The sequence below is a fragment of the Cyprinodon tularosa genome, unplaced genomic scaffold, assembly GCF_016077235.1.
Source record: "Cyprinodon tularosa strain WSP-4 unplaced genomic scaffold, ASM1607723v1 ctg400, whole genome shotgun sequence".
NCBI lineage: Eukaryota > Metazoa > Chordata > Actinopteri > Cyprinodontiformes > Cyprinodontidae > Cyprinodon > Cyprinodon tularosa.
Window position 1 is genome coordinate 963,598 of NW_024039120.1, and position 16,338 is coordinate 979,935.

Sequence of the window (16,338 nt, forward strand, 5' to 3'; positions counted from 1 at the left end):
AAAGGCTGGTGTTTATCAACATGAAACGTTTTCTGATCAGATACATTTTAAAATTATATGAAGATGACCTAATACAAAATTCAGTTATCTAATCATTAAATAAAAAAAAATAGAAATAAGCCTTTATTACTGGTTTTGTTTAATCTACATTTTCACTGATTTCTACTTTCAACAAAATTTGGTAATCTGAAATTAATTAATTAATCCTTTACACCCTTAGGGAAGAGCAGAATTGGTTTAAGTAATATATGATTGGGTATCTAATTCAAACTCCAATCAGATTTATATCTGGACATAAAATGACCATATATTTCCCCCTTTTCCCTCTTTTTTTAATTAAATTTGTTCTTCTTGGGTCATCAGGGTACTAGCCTTGTTACTCTCCGATGGATGATTTTTTTTCCCAGTTTCTTTCTGAATAAGGAGTCCTCAATACAGACACTGACTGAGAGAAAAATGCTTTAGAAGTTGAAATTTCTGGGGAAATTTGGTTTTTCATTCCTGGAAAGATTCGTCCCATGTTTTCTCCACGAATAGAGAAAACATGGCTTTAGAAATGACTGTAATTCTTTTCAGACTGATGGATGTCAATGACTCATTTGTCCTCGGCCTTGAAATCTTTCAACTGGACATAAAGCACCGGAATTGGAACGGCAAACTTTGTTTTTTTTAGAAAAATTCCATGCAGCTATAGGTCCAAGTTGAATTCAATCATTTTTATTTTTGTTTAAAGTAAAATAAAAATGAAAATACCTTTATATTTCGTTAGGTTGGTTGCCTAACATTAACATTGTTTTGAATCAGATAAATCCAAGTGGATAATAAAGAACAATAGAAAATAATTTTTGAGAAAGGTGCTGAAATGTTTTTTCTTTTATTCTACTATGTTTATAGTTAAGGGTGGTTTGGATACATCATTTGGTGTTAGTTAAATATATGTAATGGAATTGTTTTCTTCTTCTTCTATTAAACTAATTTGGATTACACTATCATTAATCTGAGTCTGATTCTACTGCTCCAATTGAATTTCCTTTTTGTTCTTTTTGATCGGCAGTGGGTTTTATTATTTCAGCAAATTAATATAATCCTTCATTAAGCCAAGTAGTTTTTTTGCTCCTCTTTCTATATCCTTTTTACTTACCATAACTGAAAGAAACAAAAAAATGTGACAAAAATCTTTTTAAGCAGAAAAAGTACTTCTATCACTGTTTGTATGAAATTCATTTTAAAAGGCAGGAATTACATCTTTTTACCTAGTTCTCCATTTTCGATAACTTCAAAGGTGGTCCACATGTCTTCTGCCTTAAATGTGCAATTTCTCATACTCAGCGCAGCTTCTGCAAGTTCTGAAGACCACATACTTGGAGAAAGCTATCACAGGGGAGAAAAATAAATTGTCACAAAGAGAAAATATGCTAAAAACACATTGTTTTATGCAAAGTTATTCATTGCAAATGACATTCTAGGGTAAAAATATACCTGTCTGAACAGTAAGAAAACAGCCAACACACCTTTTCCTGCTGCTTTTATCTGAACCTCAACCCTCTTAAGGTTTGCAGCAAACTTAGAACAGGAGTCTGTGACCTTCAGCTGCCAGCACCACTTGTAAAATGCAATTACTTGCACAATTTAAGCAGATTTATTTGATTAGTTTGTGTCTGATTCGTTTCAGTGGCGGTAATCCCACCAGGTTAAACCACCGATGTCTCAGCCTTGTTCTATGAACCTCCATTTCTTGTTCAACCCACCCTTTTCACCCTTAACAACCTCCATCTCCTCTTGCACTTTTACTTTTCCCCCTTTTTACTTCAGGGCATTCTGAAAGCAACAGCCTATGCATAAGATACACACACTCACCTTTATTAAACAGCATTGCTCTGGCTCTCGCCTTTCAAGGTACACCTCGAAGATCAAATCCCCCGCTGGACAGAACTGTAGAGGAACAAGGTAAAAATAAATATATATATAAATGTTTAGTCAATTTTTTCTGTTTTTAACAAATGACATCTCAAAAGTGCTAATATATCATAACAGAGAACAGTGAGAAATAATTATTTCAAGTAATTGTGGAGACCCAAGATGTTTGTTTGCCATAGCAGTAAAATAAAATGTAGTGTTAATAAAAAGCATAACCTGACAAAATAAAGAGACCATGTGTGAGATGGAAACACTTAGAAGTTAGAGGCACCGGTTTGTTCTCATATTTATAACACAAATAAAATACTTAACATAAGTAGACTTTTTAGTTAGCAAATTTAAAAAAAAGATTTCGAGGGCACACCTGAACAGTCTTTGTGTGCTACTTTAGCAATGATTTATAGCATGCATTAGAAAAGACTCTTAGTATTTGTAGAGAGGAAGGTTAAGTGCCAGAATGGGCTCTGTGGTCCAAGAGGACCCTCAGGAAGAAACAAAACTCATAAAAGTAAAAAGAAGCATAATGTAATTTATGAAAATTGCTATTCTATTAAAAGTATTCTAGCAAATTATAGCATGTTCAAACTGTTAAAGGAGTTAAAACGATGTGAATGCTAATGCAACCACAAGCAGCTCCAGTTCAATCAGAAAATACGGTGTCCTGATGCGCCTAGAGCAAAAGGAGCATGTTGAGAGCATCAGATAGGTAGATAAAGGTTTAAAGTTAAGAAAATATTTTCAGTGACAAACTGGAAACAAATCTTGAAAGAAAAGGCCTTTTTACCATTTGACAAATAATAATAACAAATCACTGTAGTGTCCTTTGGCAACAGACTATGAATAAGCTGGGCGAAATATTTCGGATGAAAAATTAAAATGTGAAAAAAAGGTGCCTGCAAATATCTGGACTTTACCTTAAACCCTAAAAATAAATACTTTTCAAAAAGGCTGATTGAATCAATTTTCACATTTTCAAGCTTGTTTGCTTGAAAACCCTGTTTGTTTTTACAACAGATATCTAAAAAAAAAAAAAAAGCTTTAATAAAATTTGAATGAGAAAATGAGAAAAACGTTATTTATCCCAAAGGGAGGTCAGATGTGGTTCTAACTCACATCATAAGGGTTTCTTCATTGTAGGTGTTTATAACTGTAGGAGGGACAGATCTCTTGTAGCATGCCTTAATTGCAATGTTTCCCTCCAGTCCTCATGTGAATTTTAAACTTCTAAATGTGTCAACTTAAAAAAAATATGAATTACACATGTTACTATCTGGTTTGGAATTAATTTAACATCAGTAATAGATCAAGATTTAAATTAATTTGTAGCAATAACATCAGCTACTATTGAGGATATGGCATCCAAAGACGTTAGGAAAGAAATGCAAGTCTAATGCTTGGATTCAGGACACCAGCAGCGGAAACAGTTGATCAAATATGTGACATAAAGGTTTTCTTCATCTGAACTTATTCCACAAATGTGCTTCCATCTTCTTTATAGTGTATAAACTCATTTTCTAAAAGGACAACGTTTTCCAACATTTAGTAAGTTGATTCAAAGTTGCCATTTCCATAAACTAATACAGTTGAAATAGCTCAGGGAAACAAAAGCTCATTCCGATCCAAACATTTCTTTTTTTTATTATTATTACTGATATATACAGGGATACAGATGCATCAATCTAGTCCCTACAATTGTTTGCAACCCCAGTTATTTCATAATGCACAGCAGAGAGTGCTTTTTACCCGTGTTTGTTTCATTTCTTTAACAAGGTTTATTTCAACTGATGCCTTTACTCACGGGTAAATGGTTCATTCTTTGAACAGCAGTATTGGATTGTATCGAGTATTAGCCGATATGCTCATCCCAGATATCAGTATCAGATTTGATCTAGGGCTGAAACAATTAATCGGAATTATCATGATTAATTGATTATTGAAATAATTCTCCAATAATAAATGATTAATTGTTAACGGAGCATAGAGATTCTAAAAGATACATTTAGCTGATGGAGCAACCCACTCAGAGAGGTAATTATATGAAAATTGTAAAAACTATATATAAATATTTTGCATTTAAGAATAAAAAAAATGTTTTGTCTGTCAATATTTTCTACCCAGAACTCCTCAAGCAGAAACGTTTTAGTTTCACTTGGTTTAAATCTGTAAAAACTCTTCTTCAAGGGACCATTTCCTATCTGTTTATTACTCGGAAAAAATAACCTACAGATTAACCGATATGCTAAATAATAATTAATTGCAGCCCTAATTTGGTCAGAAAAAACTGGATTAGCGCATCTCTTGCTTTAGCTGATTTTTCCAGGAATATTCCTTGGTCTTTCTATCTTTCACTTAGCTCACACTGGCCTCCCTCCTGACCATCTTTGGTAGGTGTGTGTCTAGGGTCAACAAGGACACTAGTTTCCACCCCTATATTGATTTGGCTGGCTCAAAGTGTTGCCTTAAGCTGAATTTATTGTTGGCCCCTCCTTCTGTTAAATGAGCAATAATAAATAATTGACTATGTTAGACAGAAATTACTAAAATAAGTGGAAAAATAAAAGTTCCTTTTTAGATGGAATGTATCTCTCTGTGTTGTACTCCTGTTTCATGTTTACATGTTGGTCTACCTTGTTCTGCATGTACATGAATATCAAGAGCTGCCCCTCAGGTTCTCCCTGCCTATAAAATGACACCATCAGAGCAGTGTCAGGTAGGAGCAAAATGGCAGAGGGAAAGTCCAGTGGATTGAAACGTTAACCTGAAGATGATCACTTGCCAAGATAAACTTCTTTTCCTGACAAAATGATAAAGTTATGAGGGACTCACTTCTTCACAAGACATCTTTCAATTAAAGGTGTTGCTGTTTCACTGCATATTTATTCTTTGCAAATATGCACAAATGAGCGACAGGTAAAAAAGGAAATGGGGTTGCAGCGGGATTTGGGGGAAATAGAGGTGTCCTTTCTTCTTGAGGTCTACAGACTCTAGGTGGGCAGTTGAGCCCACCTAGTGATGAAATTTCACTTACTGTATTGCTCGGCAGAGAACATTACCACTGAACCAACAACCCTTCGGTTGCAGGGCGAACCACTGCATCCAACACCACCGTCGCCAAAGTTTTTAATACAGATTTAAAAGAATCTGGGGAAGGGGGGCAAGTTTGCATGGCTAAGCTTAAAGAAAAATGCATATAATTGGTTATACTTTATTGAAGTGTATTTATAAACAAACCAAGGGAAAAAGAAGGATATCAAATTTGACTAATCAGATTTTAACAGACAATGATAATACTTTGAGTTTTTGAAAAAGCAGGTCTGGGCAATAAACCCGATTTTCACCATTACTACTATAACTGTTTTTTTATCCAACACAGCTGTAAACGCATTTACATCAGTTAATCCTGTGGAGCTGAGCGATAGCAGAGATGAGGCGGAGCATGCAGAGAAGAAGTCTAGAGCGCGTTGTCAGAGTCAGAGTCTGCGTGCGGCAAAACGGTTTTGAGGTGTGCGAGTTTAAAGATGCACTGTATTCTCACTGCACGCTCAGTTCTGTGGCACCAAACACACACCATAGATGTTGAGCAAACGAACACAAAATGCAAAGTTTATCTGAAAACTGTCGAGACTACCCAAAGTAACATATTGAACCTCCACCCCCTACAGCACAGCCATGCTGTTGAATTCAAAGATGTGCAAAAGGCTCCATTAAGAATTTTTTGCAAGAGAGGTAAGGTTTTCTCCTGCTCAATGAGACATTGTTGAATGTTTTAAACCTGAATGGGTACAAGATGTTAATGATTTAATTTAATTATTAATTTAATTATTTCTGATAGAGGAGCGTGTGTTTATTGTTAGCGAAGTAAAACTGCCCAATTTATCATGATATTGATATGAAGTGATATCAATCAGCTCTAATTCAACACTGAACAAAATTTTAATCTAAATAACATTTTTTTTTTTAAATAAGTGCATCCTTCCATGAATTGATTAGGTAAGTGAGACACTTTGCCAATGGAAAAAGACAATTTCCATTTAAAAAAAGCAAAATATATCTAATTATCTCATTTAAAGAGTAAAATATCTAATTCCATTGATCATCTTATTTATCTGCTTAAATCAGGGGTAAATATCCAATCCAATCCACTTTATTTATATAGCACGATTTAAATAAACACAAGGTTTCCAAAGTGCTGCACAAAAAGATAAAATAACTAAAATAAATAAAAAAAAATAAAATAAAAGCACTGCCCGCACAGGATAAAAATATGCATGTGTATACATAAAATCAACATGTGTATACATAAAATCAACGCTCTACATGGTGTCAAAAGCCAAAGAAAAGAGGTGGGTTTTAAGAAGAGTTTTAAAATGAGACAGAGAGGTGGCCTGTCTAATGTGCAGCGGCAATCCATTCCAAAGTTTTGGAGCTGCAACAGAAAACGCTCGATCCCCTCTGAGCTCAAGCCTTGCTTTAGGCACTGTCAGGAGCAGCTGATCAGCTGACCTGAGAGATTGGCTGGGAGTGTAGGGGTGCAACAGCTCAGAGAGGTAAATTGGGGCCAGGCCATTCAAGGCTTTAAAAGTAAATAAAAGAATTTTAAAATTAATCCTAAGATGGATGGGCAGCCAGTGGAGTGAAGCTAAAATAGGTGACATGTGCTCGTAGTTGTGTGTGCCAGTTAAAAGACGTGCAGCAGCATTTAAAACCAGTTGAAGATGAGCAATTGAGGACCCAGCAATCCCCACATAAAGTGCATTACAGTAATCCAGCCGAGTGGTCACAAAGGCGTGGATTACTGTCTCTATACACTTAATCTAAGAAATGTTGACTTATTTCTTGATCATTTTTTCAGTGAAAACTACTATTATTCTCAATAAATAAATAAATAATATTTTTGACCAATTGTCTATCTTAAGATTCAAGAACTTCTGGTTGGTCCCTGCAGGTTTGGGGGGTGGGGGGGTGGGGGGTCAGGGTCAAGAAGCGTAGTTCACCTATACCTTTCACTAGCTCTGGCATGGGATAGTAATTCATTTGAAACCCCGAATCATGCACTGTGTTCTTTGACATTTGACCAAACTTCTGTTATGAATTAAACAAATTTTCAGTTTTCAAAAACAGGTGAAATTTTAGTTATAACAGTTGACAGATATGAGGTTGAAATTAATAGTTTGGAACTGCAATTACTAAAAGGAACATTATAAATTTCTTCAAAGCTCCTAATGTTTTGTCAAATACAGTCATATCTTTAATGAAGTTATATTTAGTAAAAGGATTCTAAATTTCCAAGGTTCTGATGACTTACTGGGTCTTTTTCTTACCCTTTCCAGAAAATGGAAAACTAAGTGAGCATGAAGGGATTCCTTTTTCTTTAGCTACCTTGAAGTTAAGGTAACATTCCCTTTGTCATTTCAATGGGCAGGTGAAGCGAGGTCCATTAATGACTTGAGCTGTCTTACAATAAGAGGGATAGGCCCCCTTCTGACTCTTATGGCCCTAAAATGACTCAGAAATTACAGTCATTTAAACCAATGGAGCAAAAAGCTGTAATTGTGAAAATGTCACATGCGGATATGGAGCCACGTTGTTACGCTCTGTTCTTTCTCCCTCCTGCTATTCACTTTTGTGTGAAGGCAGAGAGATCTCTTTGAGGCTGCTGAATCTGTGGAGCCGCAAGTGAGGAAAATTAGATTGAATCAAGGCATTTTTGTAGTTAATTAAAACCATGCCCGTGCTGATTGTAAATGTAGGGTATTGATTTTAGAGTCAGTACCAGCTTAAAAGGCAAGACACTGCCTGCACCTCATTATATCACTGATTCACCTACTCCCCAATGTACACCTAGCTATTTTGTCCTTTCAAGGATGCATCTTTGCCAATCCCTGCCTTTAATATAAGGACCTTCGGGACCTTCACCTGCAGAATATGGAGCAGTGAAAAAATAGTTGCTCCCTCATAGATTTCTTCTTCCTTTTAGCCTTTTTGTCTCCCTTAAATCTTTCCGGACATCAAAGAATTGCTATTCCAGACAAAGGCAAACTGATAACATGATCCAACAGACCAATCTTTTTCAGGTAGTACGCTATAGTATTTTAAAAAGGAGCACACCATTAAGCATCCAAAAAATGAAAGAAAGGATTTGAAATCAGGTTATAGACATTCACCGCTCTGGAAAAGCTCTTACAGTATAGCCTTTTTTGTAAGGATTTGGGACTCAAGCTTTCCCATTCTAATTGAAAAGTGGTAAACTATGAATGCCTTCCAAAATTACTGTAAAAGTTTATCATATGTGCTCCAAAATGTTAGAATATCTAAAATACGAAATATTGTTGCCCCTTTTGCTTCTATTAAGTTCAGTGTTCAAGATTAAATAATAAGAAAATTAGCAATAATGGCACCCATTAATGAGTTCAACAGGCCAAAATAATTTTTGCTGACAAAAAAAGAATAAAAATGTAAAAAACATGTTTTATTTGCCAAATACATTTTACTTAGAGCTAGCTGACCCTTCAATGTGCCTTAAGTCATCAAAAAGGGGAAAAAAAGGACACGGGGAAATCTTGGAGTGGATATATAAAACACATCCATATCTAAAAAAAACTGCTTCTTCAAATACTCTCATGTTTTCCTATATTAATATTTACCTCTGCTGCCGACTGTCAGCTTCAGTATTTCTCTATTGCTAAAATAACAATAAATGAAAACAAGATGAAGAGGTAATTAAACCAAAGGTAAAAGTTATTTTATTCCACTGTTGATTTTTGTATCTTTTTTTATGAGGAGAAACTATGAAAAAATGTTTGCCAAGTAGGATCTGAAGTTAAGACAAAAGCACTGTTAGCATGTGCACTCACCACATTGTATGAGGGAGGAAAACGTATGGTGTGCAAAACAAGAAATGTGAAGGAGGAACCGTTAGATAATTTTAGTAGGAGTGAAACAATTATGTTATATTGGTTCAGTAAAGGCTTAAGAGTTTAGAGAAATATTTATAGATTCAATGCCTTCTTTCTGTCCTCTGCCTTTTCCTTCCTTCCTTCCTTCCTTCCTTCCTTCCTTCCTTCCTTCCTTCCTTCCTTCCTTCCTTCCTTCCTTCCTTCCTTCCTTCCTTCCTTCCTTCCATTATAAATGACTGCAGGAAATTAAAATGGAACATTTGTTGTTTATATTGTAAAATGAACATATTGGACTGGAAAGACCACGGATATAAATTTCTATCTCAAGGCTGTTTTTCTGATGAACACTTAAAAGCCATAAAGACGAGATTTAAATATAGAATGTCTGTACATTGAAAGCAGATTATAAGTCAAAGTTCTAGTTTTTTGTGCGCATATCCTCGGCTAATTAGGTCTAGAAAATGATGGAAATATTGCATAAAACATTTTCAAGAACACTGTAAGAGCCATATAGTCAAATGCATTTTTCTGAATTTTTCCATTTTACTGCAACACATCTCCTCACCACTCTCACATGATAAAAGTTTATGAAAATGTAATTTGCCACTCACAGATTTATAAAGGTTGGACTTGCAGTAATTATACATGCTTTTCCATGTATGTCTGAAGCCTATTTAAGCTTTCACATTAAATTGAATTTCAGTTGGTTTTTTAATCACTGATTTTCACAGCTTTACGATTTTTTTTCCCTGCTACCAACAATAAAAAAGTAGAATTTGGCTTCATCTTTTATTGTAGATTTAACTGGAGCCATTATGAGGTTTTATGTTTTATAAAATGCCCTAAAAGTCCACTTTGGTGAAGTTTTGTCTCCTAAAGATAAAATACTTATAAATATGAAAGCTGCCCTTCTGTTAAGAGATTTCGAGAAATGCTGTAAAATTTCGTTTATTAACGGTGTAACTTTTAACTGTTACATTAAATGGGTTTATTTCTTGTGATTTAAAAAACTGGCATCACATATTTAGCATAACGAGCAAAAATGTCTATGAAAATACAACACTGCATACATTGTCAGGCACCAACAAGTCAAATAAAAAAAAAAGGTGAGCATCCAGCATTCGAGAGATTGTGACGTAGTCTTTTACTATGGTTATAGTAAATAACTTTGCTAAACTCTAAGATAATAAAACAAATATTCTATTTCAATATTTGTTTCACTCTAAAGAGTTTGTTTAGGAATCTTTTTCCAGGTTTTATTATCTGTAAGTTTGCATGTCCAAGTTACAGGGTATAATTCTGACTTGTTAAAGCTTACTGTGGCTGTGTGCAGTCATGCAGGTGAGGATGATAAAAGAGGATGAAAGAAAATCCTATATGCCGATGGGATCATGCATCTTATCTAAGGTCTGAAACACTGATAGCGACTGGTATTAAAAAACAGCATTGTCCAAAATATGAGGAAACCCTGTGTTCAGCTTCTAACCAACAAACAAGGGCACCTCAACACCAACAGAAATAACACCTAAAAGCAAGTGACAAAGGAAAAGAAAAGTAAGATGATTAATGTACCAATAAATTAGTCAGAGTATCTCTTCAGCATGCAATTTTATCCCCAAGATATAGGCACACAACTGCATTAACTTAATGTAATATAAATGACACAACCTTTATCTTTCTAGAAATCTAAATAACTTGAAATATCAAAATGAAAAATAACATTCCCATTTTAAAATGTATTATTTCAACACAAAAACCTAAACACCCATCTTAGTCTGTGCAGTTGACTCACAGACTAAGATTGTGGGGGCAGAAAAACCTTCATAAACAGCTCCATTCGTATTTCAGTGGCACCACGGGATTTAATTTTCCACTAACTTATTTAAACCAAGAGACTTTTTTTCCCATCATTCAGGCATAAAGTACCTGCTGTAAAGGTCAACGAGAACAAAATCCCGGCTTCTGTTCCCTTTGCATCCCCTGCTCATTTCTGCTAGAAAAAACAACAAGAGAGCGACGAATCCTACATCTGAGTCCCCTGTTGCATGCAGACAGAACTATGTGCACACAAAGCTACACACACATACACACTAGACGCTCTTGAACATGCATTTCTGTAAGGGTTGTGTGGGTCGACTTACCGCTGTGTCCTTTTTTTCATTCCAGCGGATGATGAAGCTATTCTCTGTCTCCATCTGTTGCACCTGCTCTTCATTGACCTGTTTGAGACAACATAGAAACATATCAGCACACACAATTGGACACCCCCCCTAAACACACACAAAGTCAGCCTGTAGTTGTATAATATTTCCTTTAAATGTAATACATTGGCAATTAATAGTTTATTAATTTGTAAAGTTAAATGAAAAGAGGACAACAATTTTTTAAATAAATCAGAACTTTAATTGGAGAAAAAAATTTGATCCGCCCCTCTTTTACTCCGACAACTCTATGTAAATTCCAGTAAACCCAATTTAACTTAGAAGTAATCAAATTAGTGAGCAGATGTCACTTAAAGCATAAATGCTTTGTTTCTCAAAGGTCTTAAAAGTCAGTTAAATAACTACATTTGACAGGCAGCAGCTGGAAGTACAAGGAAAACAACAGACAGGTTAGGAATAAGGTTGTTGAGAAGTTTAGAGCAGATATATTTCATAACAGCATCCAAATAATAAACAGTATTTCAAGACTTTGGAGGAGCCACAAAGATCCCCAGCTCAGGTGGGAATCTTTTGACAACTGTAAGAAATATTACTTAGAACTGTGCAAAAACAGCTTGCATTCAGTACCTTATATGCAACATACGACTCGAACCAGATCAGAGGTCGTCAACGCGTGGCTCTCAAGCTACATGTGGCTTTCCCCACAGTTTGCTGTGGTTCGTGCCAGCAGGACTATGTCCAGGTTTTTGTTTGAATGCAGTTTATGGAGTATTGGAGTAAAAAAATATTTTACTGTACGTCGGAAATATTTCCACTCCCGTCCCCGTTCCACCTCTTTCAAGCAAAGACGCTTTACACTTTGACTGCATTTCATTCAGCTGTTTTGCAGTTATTTAATTGGAAGGAACACTAACCTAGTTAAACCAGACATTTTTATCACCTCATGACACGTCATCATTGCCTGTTTGCAAAGCACACACATAAGTCACAACCCCGTCCCTTACTCTGCCATAAAAAGAAAAAAAAAGAAGACGACATTTGCAGCCTCAACTACTGAATCAAAAGTGATCTACACATCAGTTTAAAATATTATTTTTAAACTCATACAGGTCGGCAAGGAATGATCAATGGATCACTATTTATACCTAAAACTAATACAATTTTGGTGATTTAATGAATTTAGCGTTAATCTGTAAAAAAAAAAAAAAAAAAAATGTTCGTTGCGATCACGGAGTCTGGGACTGGCCATCTTTGCCCAAATATAGTAACACCTCACTCCTGACATCTTCCAGCAGCTACGTAATGGTGCGGTAAGCCTAGCGCCATTCTCCCCACCTTACAGTCAAAATTGATGTGAACCACTATACACACCTGCAATCAACAACAATTATTTAAGATTTCAAGAGGACTTCACAACTGAAATTTCTGAGAGCTATAGTTAAACTGCCAAAGCCCACATGCATGGCAGTTTTATGTTGTAATACATCAGGTAAAAGTGAAAAAAAAAATTGTTATTTCACCTTTCCGATTTATGATCCACCACGGATGGGTTACTGCAGTCCGGGTCATTGGAATGCCAACTTGAAGAAAGAGGATTTGCCATCGAACTTCTGGCCATAAAAAAACACGTAATATGTAGCCAACATTTAAAAGAAGAATGTTTTCAAGATTACTTGGATAATAGCGTGTTGTGACAAACACCAGATACAACACTGGGACTTGCTCAACAGCCGATACCGCACTGTGACGTCACAAACCTGTAGTTGGCAGTAGCGTTCTTTGACAAATTCAACCTGGACTATATTTTTATCAGCTTAACTTCCACCACCTGCTGACGTTCCTTGCTCGAGCTTTAGCCAATCGATGAGGACAGCATCTTCTCCAAAGCCAATCATTTGTCAAGATGCTCTTCATTAAGGCGAAGGCCCAGCTTCCCCATTCACCACATTGGCCAAACTTTGACGACATCTGCCGAAAGTTCAATTGTCACACCTGTCACCTTTGCTATCCAACTTTGACTTCCTCCTCTGGCAGATAGAAAAAAATCGACAGAAAAGCTTCACCTACTTATAAGGCGCATGGTTCAAAGCGTAGGAAAAATTAGCGGCTTATAGTTTGGAAAATACAATGTACACTATATTGCCAAAAGTATTTGCTCACCCATCCAAATTATTGGAATCAGGTGTTCCAATCACTTCCATGGCCACAGGTGTATAAATTCAAGCACCTAGGCATGCAGACTGTTTTTACAAACATTTGTGAAAGAATGGGTCGCTCTCAGGAGCTCAGTGAATTCCAGCGTGGAACTGTGATAGGATGCCACCTGTGCAACAAATCCAGTCGTGAAATTTCCTCGCTCCTAAATATTCCACAGTCAACTGTCAGCTGTATTATAAGAAAATGGAAGTGTTTGGGAACGACAGCAACTCAGCCACGAAGTGGTAGGCCACGTAAACTGACGGAGCGGGGTCAGCGGATGCTGACGCGCATAGTGCGAAGAGGTCGCCAACTTTCTGCAGAGTCAATCACTACAGACCTCCAAACTTCATGTGGCCTTCAGATTAGCTCAAGAACAGTGCGCAGAGAGCTTCATGGAATGGGTTTCCATGGTCGAGCAGCTGCATCCAAGCCATACATCACCAAGTGCAATGCAAAGCGTCGGATGCGGTGGTGTAAAGCACGCCGCCACTGGACTCTAGAGCAGTGGAGACGCGTTCTCTGGAGTGACGAATCGCGCTTCTCCATCTGGCAATCTGATGGACGGGTCTGGGTTTGGCGGTTGCCAGGAGAACGGTACTTGTCTGACTGCATTGTGCCAAGTGTAAAGTTTGGTGGAGGGGGGATTATGGTGTGGGGTTGTTTTTCAGGAGCTGGGCTTGGCCCCTTAGTTCCAGTGAAAGGAACTCTGAATGCTTCAGCATACCAAGACATTTTGGACAATTCCATGCTCCCAACTTTGTGGGAACAGTTTGGAGCTGGCCCCTTCCTCTTCCAACATGACTGTGCACCAGTGCACAAAGCAAGGTCCATAAAGACATGGATGACAGAGTCTGGTGTGGATGAACTTGACTGGCCTGCACAGAGTCCTGACCTCAACCCGATAGAACACCTTTGGGATGAATTAGAGCGGAGACTGAGAGCCAGGCCTTCTCGTCCAACATCAGTGTGCGACCTCACAAATGCGCTTCTGGAAGAATGGTCAAAAATTCCCATAAACACACTCCTAAACCTTGTGGACAGCCTTCCCAGAAGAGTTGAAGCTGTTCTAGCTGCAAAGGGTGGACCGACGTCATATTGAACCCTATGGATTAGGAACGGGATGTCACTTAAGCTCATATGTGAGTCAAGGCAGGTGAGCAAATACTTTTGGCAATATAGTGTATATGCAGGTGCTGGTCATAAAATTAGAATATCATGAAAAAGTTGATTGATTTCAGTAATTCCATTTAAAAAGTGAAACTTGTATATTATATTCATACATTACATACAAACTCATATATTTCAGATGTTTATTTTGTTTAATTTTGATGATTACAAATGACAACAAATGAAAATCTCAAATTCATCATATCAGAAAATTAGAATATTGTGAAAAGGTTCAAAATTGATGGCCCCTGGTGCCACACTCTAATCAGCTAATTAACTCAAACCACCTGCAAAAGCCTTTAAATGGTCTTTCAGTCTAGTTCTATAGGCTACACAATCATGGGGAAGACTGCTGACTTGACAGTTGTCCAAAAGACGACCATCGACACCTTGCACAAGGAGGGCAAGACACAAAAGGTCATCGCTAAAGAGGCTGGCTGTTCACAGAGCTCAGTGTCCAAGCACATTAATAGAGAGGCGAAGGGAAGGAAAAGATGTGGTCGAAAAAAGTGTACAAGCAAGAGAGATAACCGCACCCTGGAGAGGATTGTGAAACAAAACCCATTCAAAAATGTGGGGGAGATTCACAAAGAGTGGACTGCAGCTGGAGTGAGTGCTTCAAGAACCACCACACACAGACGTATGAAAGACATGGGTTTCTGCTGTCGCATTCCTTGTGTCAAGCCACTCTTGAACCACAGACAGCGTCAGAAGCGTCTTGCCTGGGCTAAAGAGAAACAGGACTGGACTGCTGGTGAGTGGTCCAAAGTCATGTTCTCTGATGAAAGTAAATTTTGCATTTCCTTTGGAAATCAAGGTCCCAGAGTCTGGAGGAAAAGAAGAGAGGCACTTCATCCACGTTGCTTGAAGTCCAGTGTAAAGTTTCCACAGTCAGTGATGGTTTGGGGTGCCATGTCATCTGCTGGTGTTGGTCCATTGTGTTTTCTGAGGTCCAGGGTCAACGCAGCCACATACCAGGAAGTTTTAGAGCACTTCATGCTTCCTGCAGCTGACCAACTTTTTGGAGATGCAGATTTCATTTTCCAACAGGACTTGGCACCTGCACACAGTGCCAAAGCTACCAGTACCTGGTTGAAGGACCATGGTATCCCTGTTCTTAATTGGCCAGCAAACTCTCCTGACCTTAACCCCATAGAAAATCTATGGGGTATTGTGAATAAGAAGATGCAATACACCAGACCCAACAATTCAGAAGAGCTAAAAGCCACTATTAGAGCAACCTGGGCTATCATAACACCTGAGCAGTGCCACAGACTGATCGACTCCATGCCACGCCGCATTGCTGCAGTAATACAGGCCAAAGGAGGCCCAACTAAATACTGAGTGCTGTACATGCTCATACTTTTCATGTTCATACTTTTCAGTTGGCCAACATTTCTATAAATACTTTGTTTTTATTGGTCTTCAGTAATATTCTAATTTTCTGATATGATGAATTTGAGATTTTCATTTGTTGTCATTTGTAATCATCAAAATTAAACAAAATAAACATCTGAAATATATGAGTTTGTATGTAATGTATGAATATAATATACAAGTTTCACTTTTTAAATGGAATTACTGAAATCAATCTACTTTTTCATGATATTCTAATTTTATGACCAGCACCTGTATTCTATATATGGGGCCTCATGCAGCGTCATTTTCATGTTCTTGTTGCAGATTTCTCTGCTTTCTCCCACTGTGTACTTTTACTAACGCAACACATCAGATTCAACAAATGTTCTAAACTGCAAACAATGATCGTAAATACTCCTCGTTAACCGGTTGCAGTCGACCTGCGTATAAGTGAATGCACATTCCCGAGACACGTAAATGTGCTAAATTACCTTCCCTATCCAAGCTTATGTTGACTTACAGCATCATGTGTCCTGACAACCAAAGAACTTATTTCATTTGTGTCTTTTCCCAATGTGAGTTTCTCTTTACAGCATATTCACTGACTTCTTAATTGGACAACAGGCTGAACAATAAAG

General features: G+C 37.2%; 1 protein-coding gene across 1 annotated transcript in view; it reads right to left on the reverse strand.

Moving 5' to 3' along the window:
- zmp:0000000660 (arf-GAP with Rho-GAP domain, ANK repeat and PH domain-containing protein 2) overlaps positions 1 to 16,338 on the reverse strand; it is a 172,498-nt gene that overhangs the window by 23,405 nt on the left and 132,755 nt on the right. Inside the window, exons 18-20 of the mRNA XM_038298182.1 lie at positions 10,955 to 11,032; positions 1,858 to 1,932; positions 1,254 to 1,371 (exon numbers count right to left, since the gene is read on the reverse strand). Of these exons, the coding sequence (XP_038154110.1) occupies positions 1,254 to 1,371; positions 1,858 to 1,932; positions 10,955 to 11,032 (271 nt within the window). The remainder of the gene's footprint in view (positions 1 to 1,253; positions 1,372 to 1,857; positions 1,933 to 10,954; positions 11,033 to 16,338) is intronic.